Here is a 22,977-nt window from a genome sequence, read left to right as displayed (position 1 = left end):
CCAGGCCTCATTTCCTCTATGTTTTTATGCTGTTTCTGCCTTACATTTTAATATTATACATTATAAACCCCATGATATGTTAATTTATAAATAGCTTATCAAATGAGAAAATATTGTTTTATTGTTTTATTTGTTTATTTATTTATTTTTGAGACAGAGTCTTGTGCTGTCGTCCAAGCTGGAGTGCAGTGGCACAATCTCAGCTCATTGCAACCTCTGCTGGATTCAAATCATTCTTATGCCTCAGCCTTCCAAGTAGCTGGGATTCTAGGCCTAGCTAATTTTTTTGTATTTTTATGGAGACAGGGTTTTGCCATGTTGCCTAGGCTGGTCTCAAATTCCTGGCCTCAAGTGATCGACCCACCTTGGCCTCCCAAAGTGCTAGGATTACAGGCATGAGCCATTGGCACCTGGCCCAGAAAACATTGTTCTGTATTTTCTCATATGTTTACCATTTCTGGCATTCCATATTCTTTTTCGTAGATCCACATTTCCATGTGACCACATTGACAACATGTTTCTTCTGCCTGAAGAAATTCCTTTAACATTTCTTATACTACATATCTGAGGAAGATGGATTTTCTCTCTTTTTTTTTTTTGAGACAGAGTCTCACTCTGTCGCCCAGGCTGCAGTGCAGTGGCACAATCTCAGCCCACTGCAAGCTCCATCTCCCAGGTTCATGCCATTCTCCTGCCTCAGCCCCCCAAGTAGCTGGGACTACAGGTGCTCACCACCATGCCTGGCTAATTTTTTGTATTTTTAGGAGAGATGGGGTTTCACCATGTTAGCCAGGATGGTCTCGATCTCCTGACCTTGTGATCTGACCGCCTTGGCCTCCCAAAGTGCTGGGATTACAGACATGAGCCACCGCGCCCAGCGTTTCTCATACTTTTTAATTAAAAAATAGTATATTGCCTTTATTTTTGGGAGATATTTTTATTGGGTAAAGGCTTCCACGTTGATAGTGCTCTGTCAGTATGTCAAAGATGTCTCTCCATTGTCCTTTCACTTGAATAGATGCTGATGAAAAATCTGGTGTTATTCTTAGCTTTTTTTTTTTTCTCTATATATGCTCTGTGTTTTAGATTTCTCTTTTTCTCTGGTTTTCTCCAATTTGACACAGTATTTTTAGGTTTATCCTCATTGATGTTTAGCGGGCTTCTTGGATCTATGTGTTCATAGTTTTTATCAAATTTAGAAAATGATTTACTATTATTTATTCAAATTTCTTTTTTCATTTTCCCTGCTATGTTTCCTCTTCTCTTGAAATGTCGATAGCATGTATTAGGCCATTTGATATTGTTTAACAAGTCATTCATGCTCTAGTTGTTTATCAATTTATTTATGTATTTATTGTTTTTATACTTCTTATCTGTCCTTCCTTGATTTTGGATAGTTTTTATGTCTTCAAGTTCACTCTTCTTTTCTTCTCCCATGTATAATTTACTTTTAATCCGATTTAGTGTATTTTTCATTTTATATAGTTTATTTTTCATTTCAATAAGTTCCATTTGGGTCTGCTCCACATCTTCTATTTTATTTTATTTTTTTTTCATCATGCCTATATTTACTACTGGAACATGTGGAGTGCATTTAAAATAATTTTATTTACTTATTTTTCTGATTTTTGGTCATCTCTTTCATTTTGGATATATTTTCATCTATTGATTTTTCTCTTGGTTGTACATTTTTTTTCCTTGTTTCTTTACATGAGTATTTATTTTTTAATTTAATTTAATTTTATATTGTATTTTATTTTATTTGGATATAAGGTCTCACTGTTACCCAGGCTGGAGTGCAGTGGTGTGATCATAGCTCACAGTAACTTCAAACTCCTGGACTCAAGCTATCCCCCTCCCTTAGCCTCTCAAATAGCTGGGACAACAGGCATGAACTACCACAGCTGGGGAATTTATTTTTTAATTAATTTTAAAGATTATGTCTCGCTATGTTGCCCAAGCTGGTCTTAACTCCTGGCCTCAAGTGTCCTCCCTCCTCTGCCTCCCAAAGTGCAGAGTGAACCACTGCATCTGACCTCTACTTATTTTTAATTGTTTACTGGACAAAGCAAACAATACTATTCTCAGTATAAATAGAAAAAAGAACTTGGAACTTTCAGTTTGGGCTAAGATGATGTAACAGGGACCAAGTTTATCCTTCTGCCTTAAATAAGTAGAACTTTGGTCTAAGTATATAAAATAATGGGTTTGAACATTGGAGAACAGGAAGCAGAACACTGTGACTCCTAAGGAAAAGAAAATAAGCTTACAGCTTATGTTGCTGGGTCCTGGATTTTCTTTTCTTCTTCCAAACAGTGTTTGATTTTGTTGTGGCATTTAGGTAACTTATGTGGAATACATTGAAAACAAATCTTTTGAGGTTTGATTTTAAGCTCTGTTAAGGCAATCTGGAGTAGCCGTTAGCTTAAAACTAATTTAGCCTCAACAATAAGTCCTTGTGAGGATTCCACCTGATGCCATTTGTACTGTGAAATATTTTAGGTCTGGGTAGTCTAAAACAAACTATCCCTATCCCTCTATGAGCTCTGGAAATTTTCCTGTGCAAATCATCATTCAGCCAAAGACCCTACGGGATCTTTTTGCAGATCTCTGGAGACTCTTTCTCTTTTTCTCTATCTCTCTTTCTCTCTCTCTTTCCATACACACACATTTTTTCCCTCTCTCTGCCTTTATAGTACTCTGACCAGCAAAATTCTAATTTGATCTCCCCAAACTCCAATATTTGTTTTCTCAACCCTGGGAGACCACTGGGATCTGTTTGTGTTTCTTGCACTGTTGCATAGAAGCTATCTCCAGGCAGTAATGTGGTCCAATTGTAGGTCTCAGCTTGTTTCTTTTCTTTTCCTTAGGAATTACGGTGTTCTCCTTCCTGTTCTCCAATGTTTGAAAAACCATTATTTTACATAGTTAGACTGAAGTTCTACTTATTTAAGGCAGGAAGATAAATCTATTCCTTGTTACATCATCTTAGTCCAAATTGAAAATTTTAATTTCTTTTTCTTTTTTCTTTTTCTTTTTTTTTGAGAGAGAGCCTGGCTCTATCACAGTGGCATGATCTCAGCTTACTGCAGCCTCTGCCTCCCAGGTTCAAGCAATTCTTGCACTTTAGACTCCCGAGTAGCTGGGACTACAGGCATGTGCCACCATGCCCTGCTAAGTTTTGTATTTTTAGTAAAGACAGGGTTTCACCTTGTTGCCTAGGCCTCAAGTGATCTGCCCGCCTTGGTCTCCCAAAGTGCTGGGATTACAGATGTGAGCCATCACACCTAGCCTCTTTTTTCTCTTAATGTTGAGAATAGTATTGTTCTGTCTACCTCATGGAATTGTTCTAAGGCTCAAATGAGGTAATATATTTGGAAAAATATCTAAATTACAGTTATGAAATACTGTATATACTTGCAATGCAAAAGTAGTGTTATGGGATCTTTGGGGTGTTGCTTTTCTGGCTGGAAACTTCTGTGGCTGGTGGTGCCTTTGCCTGAGTTCTTGTCGTGCATCCATGAAGAATGAGGTATGCAGAAAAGTGGAGGGTGAGCAAGATGAACAGGAACTTTACTGAGCATTAGAACAGCTCAGAGGAGACCCTCAGTGGGTAGCTCATCTCTGTAGGCAGGTTGTCCCATCAAGTGTTCAGCCCTCAGCAGAGAGGAGGGCTTGAAGCGGGTGGCTCCTCTCTGTAGCCAGGTCATCCCATTGTCTCTGCAGCTTTCAGTACAGAGGAGGCCTAGAGTGGGTGGCTCCTGTCTGCAGCTGGTTGTCCCATCAGCAGCTCTCAGCAGAGGAGGGCCTGGAGACGGTGGTTCTTCTCTACAGACAGGTCATTCGATGTCTGCAGCTCCCAGTACACAGGAGGCCCTGGAGATGGTAGCTCCTTTCTGCAGCTGGTTGTCTGGATATCTGTTCTGCTCTGGCTGAGTCTGGGGTTTTTATGGTCTTCAGAGAGGGAAAGTGCATGCTGACTGGTCCATGGGCTGCCATGGGTGGGCCCAGGAAAAAGCACCAAGTGTTCCCCCGTCAGTCAGCAGGACTGGTAGCCCAGCCCACAGGCCTCAGGCCTTCCCCAGCCTGAAGGTGGGACTTCACAGGGGACCTACCCTTTTCCACCTAGGAAGCTGTCTACCTCCTGCCACTGTTCATGGCACCCAGGCTGTTTGTGCCAAGGGGGTGCCTGCAGGCCAGCACTGAGCTGCCCTCAGCACGCCCCTCAGCTCCCTTCCCATGCTTGTTGGAGCCCAAAGACTGGAGGGGGCAGGGTGCTGGCATGTTAGTGCTGCCCTGAGCTTATGCCCACCCAGCTAGGCTGCGACAACAGCTGGCTTCAGCTCCAACCTTGTTCCATGACCAGAGTGGGTGTCAGGAGAGAGGAGAGGTCAGGAAGCAAGAGCAGGCACTTCTGAGCCTGTGGTGGGCAGAATGGGCCTCCCCAGGCCCTCAAGAGCACAGAGATGCCCAGGTTTCCAGCCAGGCTTGGGCAGCTGCAGCTGCACTCAGGGGACTCTTGTCCCACCAGTTTGGAAGGGGTGGAGCTCCCCCTTGTCCTTGGCTTTTACCAGCTCCATGGCACGTGCAGCCCTGGCCATGCCTCTAAGATCAGAGTGGATGCCTGCTTCGGGGAGAAGCCTGGCAGCAGGAGCAGGCCCCCAAGAGCACAGAGACACCCGGGTCCGGAGCCATGACAGGGAAGCTGCAGCAGCATCCGGGGAGTGTGGGGCTCCCATCTGCTCCGTGGAGTGGGAGGCCCTGGCCCACATCCCCACTGCAGCTGGCGTCTTGGCAGCGGCCACTCTACATGGGCCACTGCTGCCATCTGTAGTTTATTTTTACAAAATAATTATAAAGATTTGCCTAATAGGCTCACTTTTTAATTTAGGAAAAGTATTATTTAAAGAAAGGAGTTGTGGGTTTTTTTTTCATTGGTTCTAGGCTTCAGGATTTTTATTATAGTACACACAATTTTATTTTACCATGACATGAGATAAAAAAAATAAATAGATGTCTATTTCCTTCAGCCATTCCAGACCAGTGTAGTCCTCTGCCATGCAATGAAGATGGATATATGAGCTGCAAAGATGGAAAAGCTTCTTTTACTTGCACTTGTAAACCAGGTTGGCAAGGAGAAAAGTGTGAATTTGGTACGTATAATAACCCCCGCCCCCCAGCTCATCAGGATTGGTCTCCTGAAAAGTTCTCTGCAGGTTATATTACTTTAAAAATAATTTATTTTTTTCCTGTTTTAGACATAAATGAATGCAAAGATCCCTCAAATATAAATGGAGGTTGCAGTCAAATTTGTGATAATACACCTGGAAGTTACCACTGTTCCTGTAAAAGTGGTTTTGTTATGCTTTCAAATAAGAAAGACTGTAAAGGTAAGAGCAGGATGGTAGAATTAAAACACATTTACTATGTGAGAATAATCCCAGTTAGAGAAATTTTACTAGCAAATTTTTGGAAAAATGATATGTAAGTGCTTATACTAACACATTTTTATCGACATTGAAGCCTTGTGATACTGTGGAACTGCTTTTTAGCTTTTGTTTGTTTTTGAGAGATAGGGTCTCACTCTGTCTCCCAGACTGGAGTAGAGTGGCTCCATCATGGCTCACTGTAGCCTTGACCTCCCGAGCTTAATTGATCCTCTGACTTCAGCCTCCCAAGTAGCTGGGAGTACAAGTGCATGCCACCATGCCCAGCTAGTTTTGTTTTGTATTTTTTGTAGAGATGGGGTTAATCATGTTGCCCAAACTGATCTTGAACTCAAGTGAGCCTCCTGTCTCAGCATCCCAAAGTGTTTGGTTTACAGATGGGAGCTCTCTGCCTGGCCTGCATTTTAGTTTACAGTACTGATAACACAATTTTAAAAATTTTTCTTATTGTATGTGCATGTACACACTTGTGTGCATGTTTCAATAAGGAATTTCATTATAAAGTGATGTTTCAATGCAAGTCTTTGCATGCTACAAACTTTGCAAAATCATTGTTTATCCTGTTTTCAGACATTGTATTTTTTATTCTCTTCTAGTAAGATACATAGCCATAGAAAGAAATCCACTGCAATAACCTCTTCCATTGTATTTTATTTTTCCTTTTCAGAAATACTTTTCTGATTTCCAACATCAGCCCTTCATCTGGCACCTCATTTCCTGTTGTGGTTTTGGGAAAGTAAAAGATCTAGTTTTCTTTCTCTTTATACCTTTAAGATCATATCATTGGTCATAACTCCTTTTTCCTCTTCAGACTTAAATATTCCCTGTTAGTTTAGCTTTCTAACAAGTCATTTTACTAGTGTATTTGTTTTGTTTTTCATTGTTTTCCTATCCCTAAATTTTGACTTTTTTTCTCTCTGTATACTGTCTTTCAGTTTGGCTGTGTTAATGCTATGACTAAATCTTCAAGTATTCATACCAGGTGTATGGATGACTAAAAATAAAATTTCCCACCTGGACTTAAAATTTGCCTTTAGAAACTGGATACAATATAATATCCAAGTTCTCTCCTCCACTACTTTTTGTTTGTTTGTTTTGCTAAAATGTTAAAAAAAAAAAAAGTAAGTTAAAATGTGAATTTCTTGTTCGACTCTTTATTTTATATATATTTTGGTAAAGCCCTAAATTGGATTCATGTTCAAATCATCCATCTCTTACTGAATAGCAGTGTTTAGTATGATAAAATGTACTATAATATTATTTAAACTGCAGTTAAATGACTCTAAAGTGAACTACATTAACAACAAATTCTTCTAAACAGTTATCCAATTTGTGATCATGTATCTTTCTTATCTGCCTATTTGAAGGTCTGTTTGAGTTTGGATTTTGAGACTACTTAGAATATATACCCAAAGGACTATAAATCATGCTGCTATAAAGACACATGCACACGTATGTTTATTGCGGCATTATTCACAATAGCAAAGACTTGGAACCAACCCAAATGTCCAACAATGATAGACTGGATTAAGAAAATGTGGCACATATACACCATGGAATACTATGCAGCTATAAAAAATGATGAGTTCATGTCCTTTGTAGGGACATGGATGAAATTGGAAATCATCATTCTCAGTAAACTATCGCAAGAACAAAAAACCAAACACCGCATATTCTCACTCATAGGTGGGAATTGAACAATGAGATCACATGGACACAGGAAGGGGAATATCACACAACAGGGGACTGTTGTAGGGTGGGGGGAGGGGGAAGGGATAGCATTGGGAGATATACCTAATGCTAGATGACGAGTTAGTGGGTGCAGTGTGCCAGCATGGCACATGTATACATATGTAACTAACCTGCACAATGTGCACATGTACCCTAGAACTTAAAGTATAATTTAAAAAAAAAAAAAGACTGTCATTAGAACATGAGTGATAGAAAAACCATCACAATGCTGGATACCATATGCATTTTGTAAACAAATAGTACCCATTCTTACTTCTACGCTTAAATACTTTAATAGTCTCTTTCTAAAGAATTTGTGTTTTTATTGTTTTTATACGATAGATAGGGTTTCGCTCTGTCACCTAGGCTGGAGTGCAGTGGAACGATCTCAACTCACTACAGCCTCAACCTCCTGGGAGATCCTCTCACCTCAGCCTCCCAAGTAGCTGGGACTACAGGTGTGCACCACCATGCCTGGCTAATGTTTGTAGCTTTTGTACAGAGACAGATGGAGTTTTGTCATATTGTCCAGGCTGGTCTCAAATTCTTGGGTTGAAGTGATCCATCCACTTCAACCTCACAAGGTCGTGGGATTACAGGCATGAGCCACCACACCTGGCCAAATTTGTGACTTATTAAAAATTAAAAAGTATTTAATTCTTATCCACTCAGTTAATACACATATATATGTGTAAATGATTACAAAAGTGCTCTTATTAATAGGAATGTTCCTGATGACCACATCTGTTCTTATATTCATTTGCATTATTGTTTAGTCATGATATGTAAGTAATAACGTAGAAAACAGATAGAAGAATATATAAAAAACTATTACAGCCAGGCACTGTGGCTCATGCTTGTAATCCCAGCACTTTGGGAGGCCGAGGTGGGTGGATCACCAGGTCAGGAGATCGAGATCATCCTGGCTAACACGCTGAAACCCCGTCTCTACTAAAAATACAAAAAATTAACCAGGGTGGTGGCGGGTGCCTGTAGTCCCAGCTACTCCGGAGGCTGAGGCAGGAGAATAGCATGAACCTGGGAGGCAGAGCTTGCAGTGAGCTGAGATCACAACAGATCTGTCTCAAAACAAACAAACAAACAAACAAACACCACAAAAAACACTATTACAATGGGACCTTTGCCAAGATGTAGAAATGGTTGGGATCCAGTTGCCAGTAACTGTCTAAAGATGAAAGAATAAAGCTTAACTTTTCTTTTCTTCTTCTTCTTCTTTTTTTTTTTTGAGACAGAGTCTCGCTATGATGCCCAGGCTGGAATGTAGTGTGAGCTCGGCTCACTGCAACCTCTGTTTCCCGGGTTCAAGTGATTCTCCTGCCTCAGCCTTCCGAGTAGCTGGGACTACAGACGCACGCCACCACGCCTGTCCAATTTTGTATTTTTTGGTAAAGACGGGGTTTTGCCATGTTGACCAGGCTGGTCTTGAACGCCTGAGCTCAAGTGATCTGCCCACCTTGGCCTTCCAAAGTGCTGGGATTACAGACATGGGCCACTGTGCCCAGCTGAAAGAATAAAACCTTTCAGTCAGACATTAGATGTCAGTTTGGAGTCATAAACCCAATGCACTGTAACTTAAACTTGTATGATCTAAATAATTCCCTGCAATATGCCTCAAACCAAATACACTTATTGACATATTTTTACTGATTTTATTTTATTTTATTATTTATTTATTTAGTGACAGGGTCTCCCTCGGTTGCCCAGGATGGAGTGGAGTGGTGCAATCATAGTTCAAGGCACCCCAGCTTCTGGGTTCAAGTGATCCTCTTGCCTTATCCTCCTTAGTAACAAGAACACATGCCACCACTCCTGGCTAATTTTTTTCTCTTTTCCTTTTTTGTTTTTAATATGTAGAAGTGGGGTTCCACCATGTTGCTCAGGCTGGTCTCGAACACTTTGACCCCCAAAGTGCTAGGATTACAGCACTGCTGCTGTGCCCGGCCACTCCTGGCTAAATTAAGAAAAAAAACTTTGTAGAGACAGTGTCCCACTGTTGCTCAGGCTTACTTTATTTCAAAAACATAGAGTTTTTAGATCTTTTTAAAAATTGGATATTTTACTTTGAATTAATTAAAGATTCACATGAAGTTGTAAGAAGTAATACAGAGAGATGCTATATACCCTTTACCCCATTTTCCCTTCGTGGTAAGAGTTTACAAAATGATAGTACAATTTCACACTCAAGACATTGACAATGATACAGTCAAAATATAGAAAAATTCCTACAAGGGAACTGGTTTTATTATTTTTGTGCAAGTTATTTTAAATAATATCCTAAATTTTGACTATTAATCTGGAAAAAAAGCTGTCAACTTTTAGAATAGAAAACATATTTTCTGTTCTGAATTTGTCTTTCTCCAGAGAGTACACAGAGTAGTTCACTAATAATTCTGTCTCCATTAAACTATTTCTGTCACATGTTTTGTTTTCTTCACAGGTGCTCATCTAGTAACTAGTTGCTATCAATATGTTATCTCCTTCTTCATTTGGCAATATAATATATGCATCTGAAATTTCTGGAATATTCATTTAGCACTAAATTCATATTGGATTAACTGCAGATTTATAAGTACTTAGAGACCTTAATCTTATTTTAAATTTGAATCACTATTGTCTACTTTAGACAACAATAGTAGTGTACTAATTAGACATTTGTTCATTTCCAAAGAAACAAGATAGAAGAGATGAGCCATCCCATGTACAAAAAATACTTGTGATAATATGGAGTGAATCTGTTTTCAAGACCTCCATTTATTTTCGCACCACAACCTGGCAGATAAGAAAATTTCTAAAGCTTTCTCCTTCTTAACATAACTAGAAAGGAACATGGCAAACATCAATCAAATTTCCCTCTGCATTTGTAGAAAATCATATTTAGTGAGCTAACATATGATGATAGATTTAATGTTTTTTGGTCCGAAGGCCAATCTGTTATCTCATTACATATATTAAACTAGATCCAGGAAACACAAATCAAGGGTTCTTTGGTAGTGTCTGCTGGTATGGGAAAAATGTTTTTTAATATAGTGATTTTATTTATAGATGTGGATGAATGCTCTTTGAAGCCAAGCATTTGTGGCACAGCTGTGTGCAAGAACATCCCAGGAGATTTTGAATGTGAATGCCCCGAAGGCTACAGATATAATCTCAAATCAAAGTCTTGTGAAGGTAGGATGATAGTGGTATCATTACTGATGGTGGAGAGGGTGGGTGTGAACCCTGAACTGATATTTAAAAGCATTGGCTTTGTTTGACATCAACAGTCATATTTTCTTATCCCTAATATAGCTTGTTCAATTGGGTAATCATTGGCTTCCTTCCTTCCAGAGCAAGAGTATGTAAGGCATATGGTCTTTAAGTTTGGTGTTAGGCGCGCCAATTGGCCCTTTGAATTGGAGACCTCCATGTGTGGTAAAAACAAGATAAACATATTTTCACATCATTTATATCATATTCACAGATAAAGAGAATTTCACTTTGGAAGGAAAAACAGTAGATAGAAAAGAAAGACACAAGCTTAAAAATCATCTTAGTGACACAATGAGCATGGTTAAAACTTTAGTTTTTATTCCAAGCTTTTCAGTGATTTTTCTGTGCATATATAAATAAATCATTTATTCTAAAATAAAAAATGACACAGTTCTATTATCTCATGATAAAGAAATGATAACAATACTCTAGAAATTTAAGAAATACTCATCGGTAATGTCAGAGCCTGTGGGTTTGGGGCAACCCCTTAAAGGTGCTATTACTTCATGTGACTGCAGTGGCGCTGCCCTGTGTGCATCAGGAAGCTTCAACATATTATAGTTGTTTGTTTGTAGATTTGTTTATTATGATATACAGATTATCTCATACCTTCCTTTCGATTTTTTAAAATTTTAAAACAGATTTACTGCCATGGCTGGAACTAATCAATACTAATTTTTCTGTTGTGTCTGTGTGTATATATATATATATATATGTATGTATATTCACACACATGTATAATGTACCTTTTAAAAAATAGATTTAGGGGCTACAAGTACAGTTTTAATGTACTCTTTTAACCATTTTTAAATGTACAGTTCAGTGGCATTAATTACATTCATGCCATTATGCAGCCATCACTGCTATTTCCAAAACTTTTTCATCAGCCCCAACAGAAACTCTTAAGCAGTAACCATTAAGCAGTGAGTTTTCTTTTATTAGTTACCTTGATGGCGGTAACCTCTAATCTTGTTTTCTGTCTCTATGAAGTTGCCTAAATCAATAATAATTTTACAATATATTTTTTAACTACGTATGCTGCTTTTGAGATTTTGATGTCCTGTCTCCTTTTGCAATCACCAAAAATATTCCCCTGCCAGCCCCCGCAACACATTTCTCCTTTCTCACCATTGCAGATAGAAATTACCGTGGAAAACTCTAGATGTCTGCGGAATTATCATTAGCCAACTTCATCACTTGTATTGTAGTTTTATTTAATGAATGACATTTTTTAAAAAGATGTATATATGACTCTTATCTATAACTTTAATAATATGCAATTTTAATACTAAGGATTATTAATTTTGGGAATCTATTTTAAATTATTTTATGAGAACATATTCAATAATAGCATTTATGAGCTTGTGGAGTTTTAAAGGTCATAGGGCATATCCAATGAAAATGTCAATGATCTTATATAACTCTGAGATAGATGTTTGCTTCAACATAATATTATAAATTTCCAAGAATGATTTTCTCAAAATATGGAGTAGGGACAGGGACCATATAGAAGATTTCATAATATGGGAGATTACATCACAGTGAGGTTTTTTTAAAAAAAAAACAGATATTTCCCTAAATTCACTGCCAACATTAATTATCGCATTATGAGTGTTCCAATGTTCTTGATATTGTCATTTAATTCCTGATTGTATCAACCTTCAGTTAAAGGGGTCTTTTCTTCCCTTCCCTTCCCTACCTTTCCTTTCCTTTACTTCCCCATCATGCTCTCCCTTCCTCTTTCCCTTCTCATTTCTTTTTTCTTTTTTTCAAAGCAATGAATTGTGAGGTAATCTCAATGAAATTCAAATGATCAGAAATGACAGTTAAGTTGAGATTCTCAATCTTTTTTTTCTTCAAATTCAAAATGAGAAATTTGGTAGAATTGTTATACTTTACTTAATCACTGAAAGTTATAAATTAATTTTTGTTTCAAATATGTAAATAAAAATTATACTTGTAACTCGTTTAAATTTCCAGGTTCAGTATTATGTTTAAATGTAGTTTGATGTCATAGTATTTCTTTCCCTAAGGTTCGATTATCATTGATTATATCATACTACAATCATAATATTCCTCTGCCTATAAGATTGAACATTTAGGGGATATTAAAGTGTGTGTGTGTGTGTTTTTTTTACCTCAGATATAGATGAATGCTCTGAGAACATGTGTGCTCAGCTTTGTGTCAATTACCCTGGAGGTTACACTTGCTATTGTGATGGGAAGAAAGGATTCAAACTTGCCCAAGATCAGAAGAGTTGTGAGGTAAACATTTTACAATGCTTAACTTCTCACCTGTTTTCTAAAATGAGAGATCCTAGATACTTATTTTCACATAGCTAAGTCAGGAAAATACAGACGTTCTGCAATAATTGCTGTAGCTTTAAGCAGGTTATGAGTCATGATTATTTACTAATTATGGTCATGTAAGTCATAAACATTGGGGATAATTAGTGGCTGGGTTTAAAAAAAGAGGATAGTCACAGTTTAGAGAGTACTTATCTGTAGTCTGTACATTTATAAAATACAACTTGTATGTTTACTTAAGAAATCAAGAAAAGCTGAGTTTAATAGCCCTCATTGTGAAAAAAAATCTCCCATAGAAACTTCAGTGAAAACATTTTCCAGTGTCTACTTTTCTGGATTCCACTCTGACTAGTTTGATCATGCCTTAGGCGTTATAGGGTTTATAAAGTGCTCATAAAATTTCAGAGGGTACAAGTGCAGTTTTAATGTACCCTTTTAACCATTTCTAGGATTTAGTGGGGTTTAAGTATATCATAATTCAGAGAGGTTGATTTCTTAATCTGTGTCTCTCAAACTTGCTTTTAATTACTTAGATTTAATGCATAATTGACCCAGGAATTGAATATTGGGGGTAGGTGCTCATTTTTACTTCATTGAAATAAATGTCACCATCTGAGCTCTTTTTTTCCTGCATCTTTTTTTTGACAAGTGAAGGTAAAATTATATATTATTATGAGGCAGACCATAAAAAATGCCTAAATAATGATTTAACTAAGTATACATACATACCTCTATAGCTGTTGCCAAAACAAAGCTGTATATGTCCAGAAAAATGTCACATTCAATAATATGCAACCTACTTGGTAATAAGCTAGTTGGCATTTGTGGTAATTTTGGTACGTTACTACTTAATTGAAATGCCATGCTGTGTGAACATCTATTTTGTAATTTAGTCCTTTATTATTTCTGTATTTGGTGTAGTTACATTTCACCGTCTGCCTTGAAATAGATTTATTAAAGTTTTAAGGGGAAATAAAATGTTATTTCTGGGCCTATATTTAATACAGTGCTATGTACATAGTTCTCCTCAAAATATCCTCATATGTGCTCAATAATTTGTATGTTAAAAGCTTTTCATTTTAATGTTTGTTTTCACTCGTAGAAAAAAATACTTGATACCATATGTGATGACTTTAAATAACGTTCTTGTAAATTCCTTGGAGACTATGAGATCTGAATTTATATTTATTTCCTTCATGTTTTCCAGTATTCCCTTTACTATCTAGATAGTACATTCTTGCTCAGAAAACTTTTGCTTAATAAATGAATGAGTGAATGAATGAGGTGCTGTTTATTGGTACATTAATTCTTACACCTATTTCTGACTTCAAATAAAAATAATTTTCAGACATAATTCATGGGAGATAATATACCTGACTGTTAATTAAAGAAACATATATTGGTTCTTGAAGAAAGAGTTTGTGTTTAGGACGAAAATTTGCAAAGGAAGTATTAAAGACAAAGATCGAAAGCCATGCACATTGAACGAGACTTTAAAACACATGTATTCTTGGAGGTTATACTGATAGATACACTATACAAGGAAATGGAAGATATGTATTTATTATTACCAAAAATATTCTTAATTATTTTAGTGTATTACAGATGATACATTAGTAACCAAACAAAAATGCATGACCTCACACAAACATTAAGCAATAACCTGTGCATTTTGATTTTCTTGTTGTTTATTTGGTTTCTTTTATTCCAGGTTGTTTCAGTGTGCCTTCCCTTGAACCTTGACACAAAGTATGAATTACTTTACTTGGCGGAGCAGTTTGCAGGGGTTGTTTTATATTTAAAATTTCGTTTGCCAGAAATCAGCAGGTGAGGAACCAATACCAATGATAATTTCTAGAGGTTAAGCAGATAAGGGCAGAAGAAAAGTTGCTGAAAAGGTTTGAAATGTGTGAAATTGTATTACCTATCAGATAATATAGTCATATTACCAATCAGATGACTTGGGGAAACCTAAAGTTAATTTACTCCTTCACACATGTAATTTTCATGCTAAAACCTTTTTGAGTCATTCTAGGCTGACTTTCCCCAATGAACATTTTACATTATTCCATATTATTCCTTTTGTAGAAAATGCATATTTACTAAGAAGCTGGGAAAGTAGATTTCATGTACTTGTGAAATTTCCATTATTCTTTACACATGTTATGAAAACCAGGTAATAAAAAATACTCAGTATTGCTTTTAGAATATCATTATATTCAAAATTATTAAGGAAAAAATTTAAACTTGCTTAAGTGGCATTTTAAAGACATATATTACGTAATTTTAGTTGGCTGTCTAAATACTTTATCCATTATTATCGTACTTAGATTGAGTTCAGAAATGAAGTAAATGCTTATGTTTTTTAGTCATGATTCCACTTATTTTTTATAGCAATGTTTATGATCCAATTTTTATTTTATTATATTTATTTATTTTTGAGACAGAGTCTTGCTTTGTTGCCCAGGCTGGAGTGCAGTGGCGCAATCTCGGCTCACTGAAACCTTTGCCTCCCAGGTCAAGCAATTCTCCTGCTTCAGCCTTCTGAGCAGCTAGGACTACAGGCGTGAGCTGCCACACCCAGCTAATTTTTGTATTTTGAGTAGAGACAGAGTTTTACCACATTGCCCAGGGTTGTCTCAAACTCCTGACCTCAGGTGATCACCTCAGGTGATCTGCCATAATTGTACTTCAGTTATCAGATTTTCTCAGAAGCATACATTGCTGGAAGTAGAAGAAAGAAATTGGATTTTTTTTGGAATAATGAGAAGGAAAAATACTTGAGAGATTATACAGTTCAAATTTTAAAATATTTTAATTAAATAAGCATGTATGTTTAGAACTTAATGTTAGATACATGAATGATTATTCATTAAATAATTCAACTAAATTCATAGACGTTATTAAAAACATTGAAAATTATTCTAAGATTAATAACTTACATAAATACTTAAGTAACAGTGCTCCTTCCACACTTTATTTCTGCCAATATGTGGTTTTTTCCTTTAACATCACAGAGCAACTAATATCTTCTAATGATAGAGATTGGAGAAAACCCTTCCCTGCTATGAGAATAATAATGAGAGAAAAATATAAGCTCTAGTAAATAACACTTTTAGGAATACAATTGATCCTCCAAATCCTTGAGTTCCTCATCTGTGGATTTAACCAACCTCGGGTAGATAATATTCAGAAAAAAACACAATGACAATACAATACAAAACAATACAAATGAGACACAATACAGTATGACAACTATTTACATAACATTTGCATTGTATTGAGTATTATACATAATGTAGAGACGACTTAAAGTACGTGAGAGGATGTGCATAGGTTATATGCAAATACTACGCCATTTTATATAAGGGGCTTGAGCATCTGTGGATATTGATACAATCTAGAGGTCCTGGAGCCAATCTCTAGGAGTTTGTTCATTTCTCACTGATGATTCACAGTAGTTTGATCTCTAACATGGGATCGGAATTGGACAAATTATTTTTTCCAGAATTTATTATTTATTTATTTTAAACTTTTCATTGAAATATAAAGTATGTACCGATATCTACACATTAGATTAAATGTATAGCTTGATGAATTTTTATAAACTGCCCCCTGTGTGATCAACACAAAGAATAGCTAGTGCTTTTATTTATTTTTGCAAATTTCTTGACGTCTGTTGCTCATGATCAAATACTTTCCCTCCGTAAATGTCAACAAATTCATTCTATTTTCCTGTTTACCATGCTTGTGAAAAAGAATGAATTGTTCCCCATTGTAATGAATCAATATGCTGCTGATATATTCCAGAAACAAAATATGCAGAACATGACCCTTTGAAACTATGATTTCAGCCTGATGTTACAAAGAAAAGGAAATTATCTCCATAATAGAATCAACTGCTGGAAGATCCTGAGCATACACAGATTTGGATTTTGGCAAGATAATATTGCTTCACATCAGCAAAATGCTCAGATAATTATGAAAGAGCATAGAAGTCCTTATTCCAAGCAAAATTGTTCTTTTTTTCATAATCTGAGTTCAGTAAATTCCTACTACATTGTTATCCATCCAACATACTTTACTCCACATTTTACCTGTTTTTTAATATTTCTTTGGAATTCTAAAGATGAAAACATTCATTTCGTCACCTTTTCTTTGTTCCATTTGAGGGAGATACGTGCCCCATTGCAAATGGTGCCTCTATTACTATTACTATTTTACTATATTGCGGTAAGAGTGTGGGATTCTGTCCTGCCTAATATAGCAATTATCTGAAGTCCAGACTCTTTAACTTAAATTGCCTTTATTTTAAGTTAGGTGACTAATAGTTATACACCTATTGTTCCTTTTCCCTGTTTGTCTTTCGTCAATCATGTGGATTTGCTAGTCCCTTGGAAACTTCAATGCTGATTCTCATTGAAGTGTTTTAAGGATACTGAATCAACACATGTTATTTTAAGTCCTGCATCCCAAGACTTTTCTCCCCTGTAATAGCTACATATATGTCTAGAGTCTTAATAGCAGCAGATGTTGCCAGCACTCAGATACCCCCCAAACACATGGGTAGACTATGTCTTTTAAGTTTTCCTTCTGTGTATTCTACAACAGTGACTTATGCAATTGGAGTTTTAGGAAAGCTAATAGATATATTTTAAGTTTTTAAATTTTACCTTTCTTACCACACATGAAGGCTTAATGATGTCTGCAGTCATCCATGTGCCATCTTGTAGATCTCCACGAGTGATTCCTGACATGTGAAATTATAGGGAAAATATGCCTTTTGATGAATAAACCAACGATGAAATTGTAACACATTTTATGATCACTTATGGATACAGCAAAAACAAAAACAAACAAAAAAGAACAACAACAACAAAAAAAACTACCACTTCTTAATGTCAGATTATATAGTGTATAAAAGGCTCCAGGAGAGATATAGTATGCCTGATACTTATACCTGTGTATTAATTCCAGCATTTGGAAGGTGCTATCAAAATATATGCCAAAGAAAGATGACAAATTACCAAAGCATCTGTTCCCTGGGGAAAAGATTCCAAGAATAAGCAAGAAAATATAATAACTTAATTTTAAATGTACATGGAACCAGAGATAATACATGAGCAGTCTAATTCTGCCCTTCTCTTTTATTAATTCCAGATAAAGAAATAAATAATTGACTCTTTGTCTGTGTTACTGTTTGTCAGTACAAGAAAAAAAGAATAATGCATTGAGCTTTCTGTATTTCTTACTCTTAAGGATCTCTCTTTGTCCATTGTTTAGATTTTCAGCAGAATTTGATTTCCGGACATATGATTCAGAAGGCGTGATACTGTACGCAGAATCTATCGATCACTCAGCGTGGCTCCTGATTGCACTTCGTGGTGGAAAGATTGAAGTTCAGCTTAAGAATGAACATACATCCAAAATCACAACTGGAGGTGATGTTATTAATAATGGTCTATGGAATATGGTACGTTTGCAGATTTCATCAATATCTTCCCACTTTGATGCAGTCTGTATAAATCATAATTTATTTTTATAGTGATACCAAACCAAAATGGATTTGGAGTTATCTGATGCTATATGAGGTATATTCTACATACTGTAAATCCCTGAAGCATCCTGAGAAATAATATTCTCACTTCATATATTAGAATCATTGTTTTTAGTTATTTGCTTGAACTACTCTGTCTTTAACTTTTTACCTTTTTTAGTTGCTGTTTGGTGAACAGTGGTGTTAGGGACTATTATGAGGCCTAACATTTTTTTTTTTTTTTTTTGAGACAGAGTTTTGCTCTTGTTGCCCAGGCTGGAGTGCAGTGGCGCGATCTCAGCTCACTGCAACCTCCACCTCCCAGGTTCAAGTGATTCTCCTGTTTTGGCCTCTCGAGTAGCTGGGATTACAGGCATGCACCACCATGCCCAGCTAATTTTGTGTTTTTAGTAGGGATGGGGTTTCTCCATGTTGGTCCAGCTGGTCTTGAACTCCTGACCTCAGGTGATCCACTTGCCTTGGCCTCCCAAAGTCCTGGGATTACAGATGTGAGCCACCGCGGCTAGCATATTGTTTTTTTTTTTTTTTTTGAGACAGTCTCACTCTGTTGCCCAGGCTGGAGTGCCGTGGCATGGTCTTGCCTCACTGCAACCTCCACCTACTAGGTTCAAGAGATTCTTGTGCCTCACCCTCCTGAGTAGCTGGGATTACAGGTGTGCAACAGCATACCTGGCTAATTTTTGTAATTTTAGTAGAGACAGGTTTTCACCATGTTGGCAAGGCTGGTCTCAAACTCCTGGGCTCAAGCTATTCACCCACTTTGGCCTCCCAAAGTGCTGGGATTACAAGAGTGAGCAACCACACCTGGCTGGCATAACAATTTATGCAAAGACACCACTGATCAAGGAAAACTCTCCTCAATTGCCAATAATATTTTTTAAAGTAAGGAGAAATAAACATAGTAACAAGTCTAAAAAGGTAATTCAAATTCAAATATAAGCAGATAGATAAGTAATCCTTAAAAAAAAATAGACACAGGGTCTTGCTATGTTGCCCAGGCTGGTCTTGAACTCAAGGAATCCTCCTCCCACTTTGCCTTCCCAAAGTGCTGGGATTACAGGCATGAGCCATTGTACCGGACCTAGTTGTCAGTTTTTGTGCAAATGATATACATTAGCAGGTACCAGTGTGCTTAGAAATCAGCATTTTAGGCTGGGCGCAGTGGCTCCTGCCTGTAATCCCAGCTCTTTAGGAGGCCAAGGCAGGTGGATCACCTGAGATCAGGAGTTCGAGAGCAGCCTGACCAACATGGCGAAACCCCATCTCTATTAAAAATACAAAAATTAGTCAGGCTTGGTGGCGCACGCCTGCAATCCCAGCAGGAGAATCATTTAAACCCAGGAGGCAGAGGTTGCAGTGAGCCGAGATCATGCCACTGCACTCCAGCCTGGGTGACAAAGCAAGACTGTCTCAAAAATAAAAAGAAAGAAAGAAAGAAAGAAAGAAAAGAAATTAGCATTTTAATTTAATCCTACATATAGCCTTTAATCTAATGATCAAGAATAGCACTTTAATCAACTGGATTAAAGTGGGACTTTTCTGAAGGGATTACTGCTAGTTGATAGTGGGGAGAAGTCTTTTCTGAAGTATAGAGTCATTGCTGCCATCAGCAGAGGATAGCTGAGAGAAGATTGGCTTCACCTTAGAATGTGGTGCACAAAAGAGACATCTTTTATGCCTAGAGGAGCTGGCAAGAAGTTTGTGCTGATCTCAATTTATTTATTTATGTTATTTATTTATTTATCATCACTATTATTACTATTATTTTGAGACGGAGTCTTGCTCTGTCGCCCAGGCTGGAGTGCAGTGATCTCTGCTCACTGCAACTTCTACCTCCTGGGTTCAGGTGATTCTCTTGTCTCAGCCTCTCGAGTAGCTGGGACTATCAGTGCCTGACACCATGCCCAGGTAGTTTTTGTATTTTTAGTAGAGACAGGTTTCACCATGTTGGCCAGGCTGGTCCTGAACTTCAGACCTCAGGTGATCAATTCTCCTCAGCCTCCCAATGTGCAGGGATTACAGGTGTGAGCCACTGCGCCCAGACAAGAAGTTTGTATTGAGAAGTCATGTGAGGTCATCACTAAATTATTTTGGTCCTTCATTTATGCAGGCATGCACTCATTTATTCAGTAAGCTTTTAGTGAGTGCTTTTGATGCTAAGTTCCTGAGTTCAAGGCATTAGAACTATAGCATATCGGGGAAACCTGCCCCCAATATTTCATTGTAGGGTCTTTCTATTTTCCATAAGTGTCGGCTGGCTGAGAAATAAAGAGAAAGAGTACAAAGAGAGGAATTTTACAGCTGGGCCTCCAGGGTTGACATCACATATCGATAGGACTGTGATGCCCACCTGAGCCACAAAACCAGCAAGTTTTTATTAAGGATTTCAAAAGGGGAGAGGGTGTAAGAACAGGGAGTAGGTCACAAAGATCACATGCTTCAAAGTGCAAAAAGGAGACCAAAGATCACATGCTTCTGAGGAAACAGGACAAGGGCAAAATCAGAAACTACTGATAAAGAGTCCAACAAAGACCACAAGCCAAAGGGCAAAAGCAGAATTATTGATAAAGGTCTATGTTCAGCGGTGCACGTATTGTCTTGATAAACATCTTAAACAACAGAAAACAGGTTTTGAGAGCAGAGAACTGGTCTGACCTCAAATTTACCAGGGTGGGGTTTTTTCCCCACCCTAATAAGCCTGAGGGTACTGCAGGAGACCCGGGCGTATTTCAGTCCTTATCCCAACTGCATAAGACAGACACTCCCAGAGCGGCCATTTATAGACCTCCCCCCAGGAATGCATTCCTTCCCCAGGGTATTAATTATTAATATTCTTTGCTAGGAAAAGAATTTAGCAATATCTTCCCTACTTGCAGGTCCATCTGTAGGCTCTCTGCAAGAAGAAAAATATGGCTCTATTTTGCCCGACCCTGCACGCAGTCAGACCTTATGGTTGTCTTCCCTTGTTCCCTAAAATCGCTGTTATTCTGTTCTTTTTCAAGGTGCACTGATTTCATATTGTTCAAACACACATGTTTTACAATCAATTTGTACAGTTAACACAGTTGTGATCCTGAGGCGATGTAGATCCTCAGCTTATGAAGATAACAGGATTAAGAGATTAAAGTAAGACAGGTGTAAGAAATTATGAGTATTATTTGAGAACTAATAAATGTCCATGAAATCTTCACAATTTATGTTCCTCTGCTGTGGCTCCATCCAGTTCCTCCATTCGGGGTCCCTGACTTCCCGCAACAATAGCAAGAGATTTTCCTCACTCTAGAACTTAGTACCTCACAGATAAGTCGCTGATGCTTCTTTGGGAAATAATATAATGTAACATGAAATACATTACATTAGAGGTACAAACAAAGCACACTTGGGCAAACGTGGTGAATTTATAAATGATTACATCTTATCTTTGATTATGAGTCTAATATTAATAGGAATTTTAATTGTAAATGTATCATAATTCATTCAGCAAAATATTTATTGGCACTTCTACGTGCTAATCCTTATTCTAGGTGGTAAAGATACAACAGCAAATAAAAAAAAGTCAGTGCTCTTATGGAGCTTGCGTTCTAATGGTGAGATGCAAACAACAAATGCATGAAAAAGTAAATATGCCAGATAGTTATTCATGTTATAAGGAAAAAGAAAAGCCAGACAAAGACATAGAGAGTGATGGTGGTTAGTATGCATATAGAATCAGGAAAGGCATCTCTGATGAGATTAGATCTGAGCTGAGACTTGAGAGCACATGTCATGAGAAATACATGAGGGAATATAAAAGGATTCTGTACCATGTGAACAGCAAGTACAGAATTTCTTGGAATAGGATGTGTTTGGTATTTGAGGAATAACACAGAGTAGTGTAGCAGCAGGGGAGAGTAGTTAGAAAATGAGGTTAGAAACGTGGTCTAGAATAAGATCATCTAGGGCCTTGGAGGCCATGATGAGGATGTGGATTTTATGCTAAATTGAAAGGCCCTGGATGGTTTTGAGAAGGGACATGATCTAGTTTGCATTTTAAAAGATAATCCCAATCAGAAGCTAATGGCTTTATGGAAACCAGAAGTGGAGAATGAGTGTATAACAGGATATGGGGATATGGAGTTAGGAGACTGTTGGAATAACCCAGCAGAGAGAAGATGACAGTTTGACTGGTGTGCTGATGGTAAGAGTGGTAAGAAGTGGTCAGATTCTGGATATATTTTTGAAGTTAAGCCTTCAATTAAAATTTTTGAATACTCAGCATAAAGAGGGGTTTTAAGGCCATGAAACTGTTTGTGTTGACCAGTGGTTCCAAACACTATCTCATCCAATGTCTGAAAATCTATAATGCTCCTTTACTATTCTATAATGAAATGTATCAGTAATATAAACTACCTTCACATATACCCAATCAAAACCAAAATAATTCTGTCATTATTATATTAATATGGATAAATAAAAGGAAAGTAATTTATAAGAAAATAATATGTATTTCAATATATACGTAGTCAACTATAACTATAACACTTGTCAAAGCTTGCTTCTATGCATAAAGTAAAAGCTACAAATGAAGACTAATGCTGGGGTGTTAAATTAGCAACTCAAGTACCATTAAGGGCATACATGGTGTTGCCATTGGTAATATTAATTTTCCAAAGTGGTGGGAAGTTC

General features: G+C 37.3%; 1 protein-coding gene across 2 annotated transcripts in view; it reads left to right on the top strand.

The window, feature by feature from the left end:
- The window catches only part of PROS1 (protein S), a 105,509-nt gene that overhangs the window by 66,786 nt on the left and 15,746 nt on the right, over window positions 1-22,977 (top strand). For both annotated transcript variants that reach the window (XM_034956970.3, XM_055110171.2), the window contains exons 5-10: window positions 5,031-5,153; window positions 5,259-5,390; window positions 10,242-10,367; window positions 12,592-12,713; window positions 14,467-14,582; window positions 18,039-18,228. In XM_034956970.3, coding sequence (XP_034812861.1) covers window positions 5,031-5,153; window positions 5,259-5,390; window positions 10,242-10,367; window positions 12,592-12,713; window positions 14,467-14,582; window positions 18,039-18,228 — 809 coding nt within the window. The remainder of the gene's footprint in view (window positions 1-5,030; window positions 5,154-5,258; window positions 5,391-10,241; window positions 10,368-12,591; window positions 12,714-14,466; window positions 14,583-18,038; window positions 18,229-22,977) is intronic.

Source organism: Pan paniscus, chromosome 2, assembly GCF_029289425.2.
Source record: "Pan paniscus chromosome 2, NHGRI_mPanPan1-v2.0_pri, whole genome shotgun sequence".
NCBI classification, from domain to species: domain Eukaryota; kingdom Metazoa; phylum Chordata; class Mammalia; order Primates; family Hominidae; genus Pan; species Pan paniscus.
This window is presented reverse-complemented; position numbering and strand designations above follow the sequence as displayed.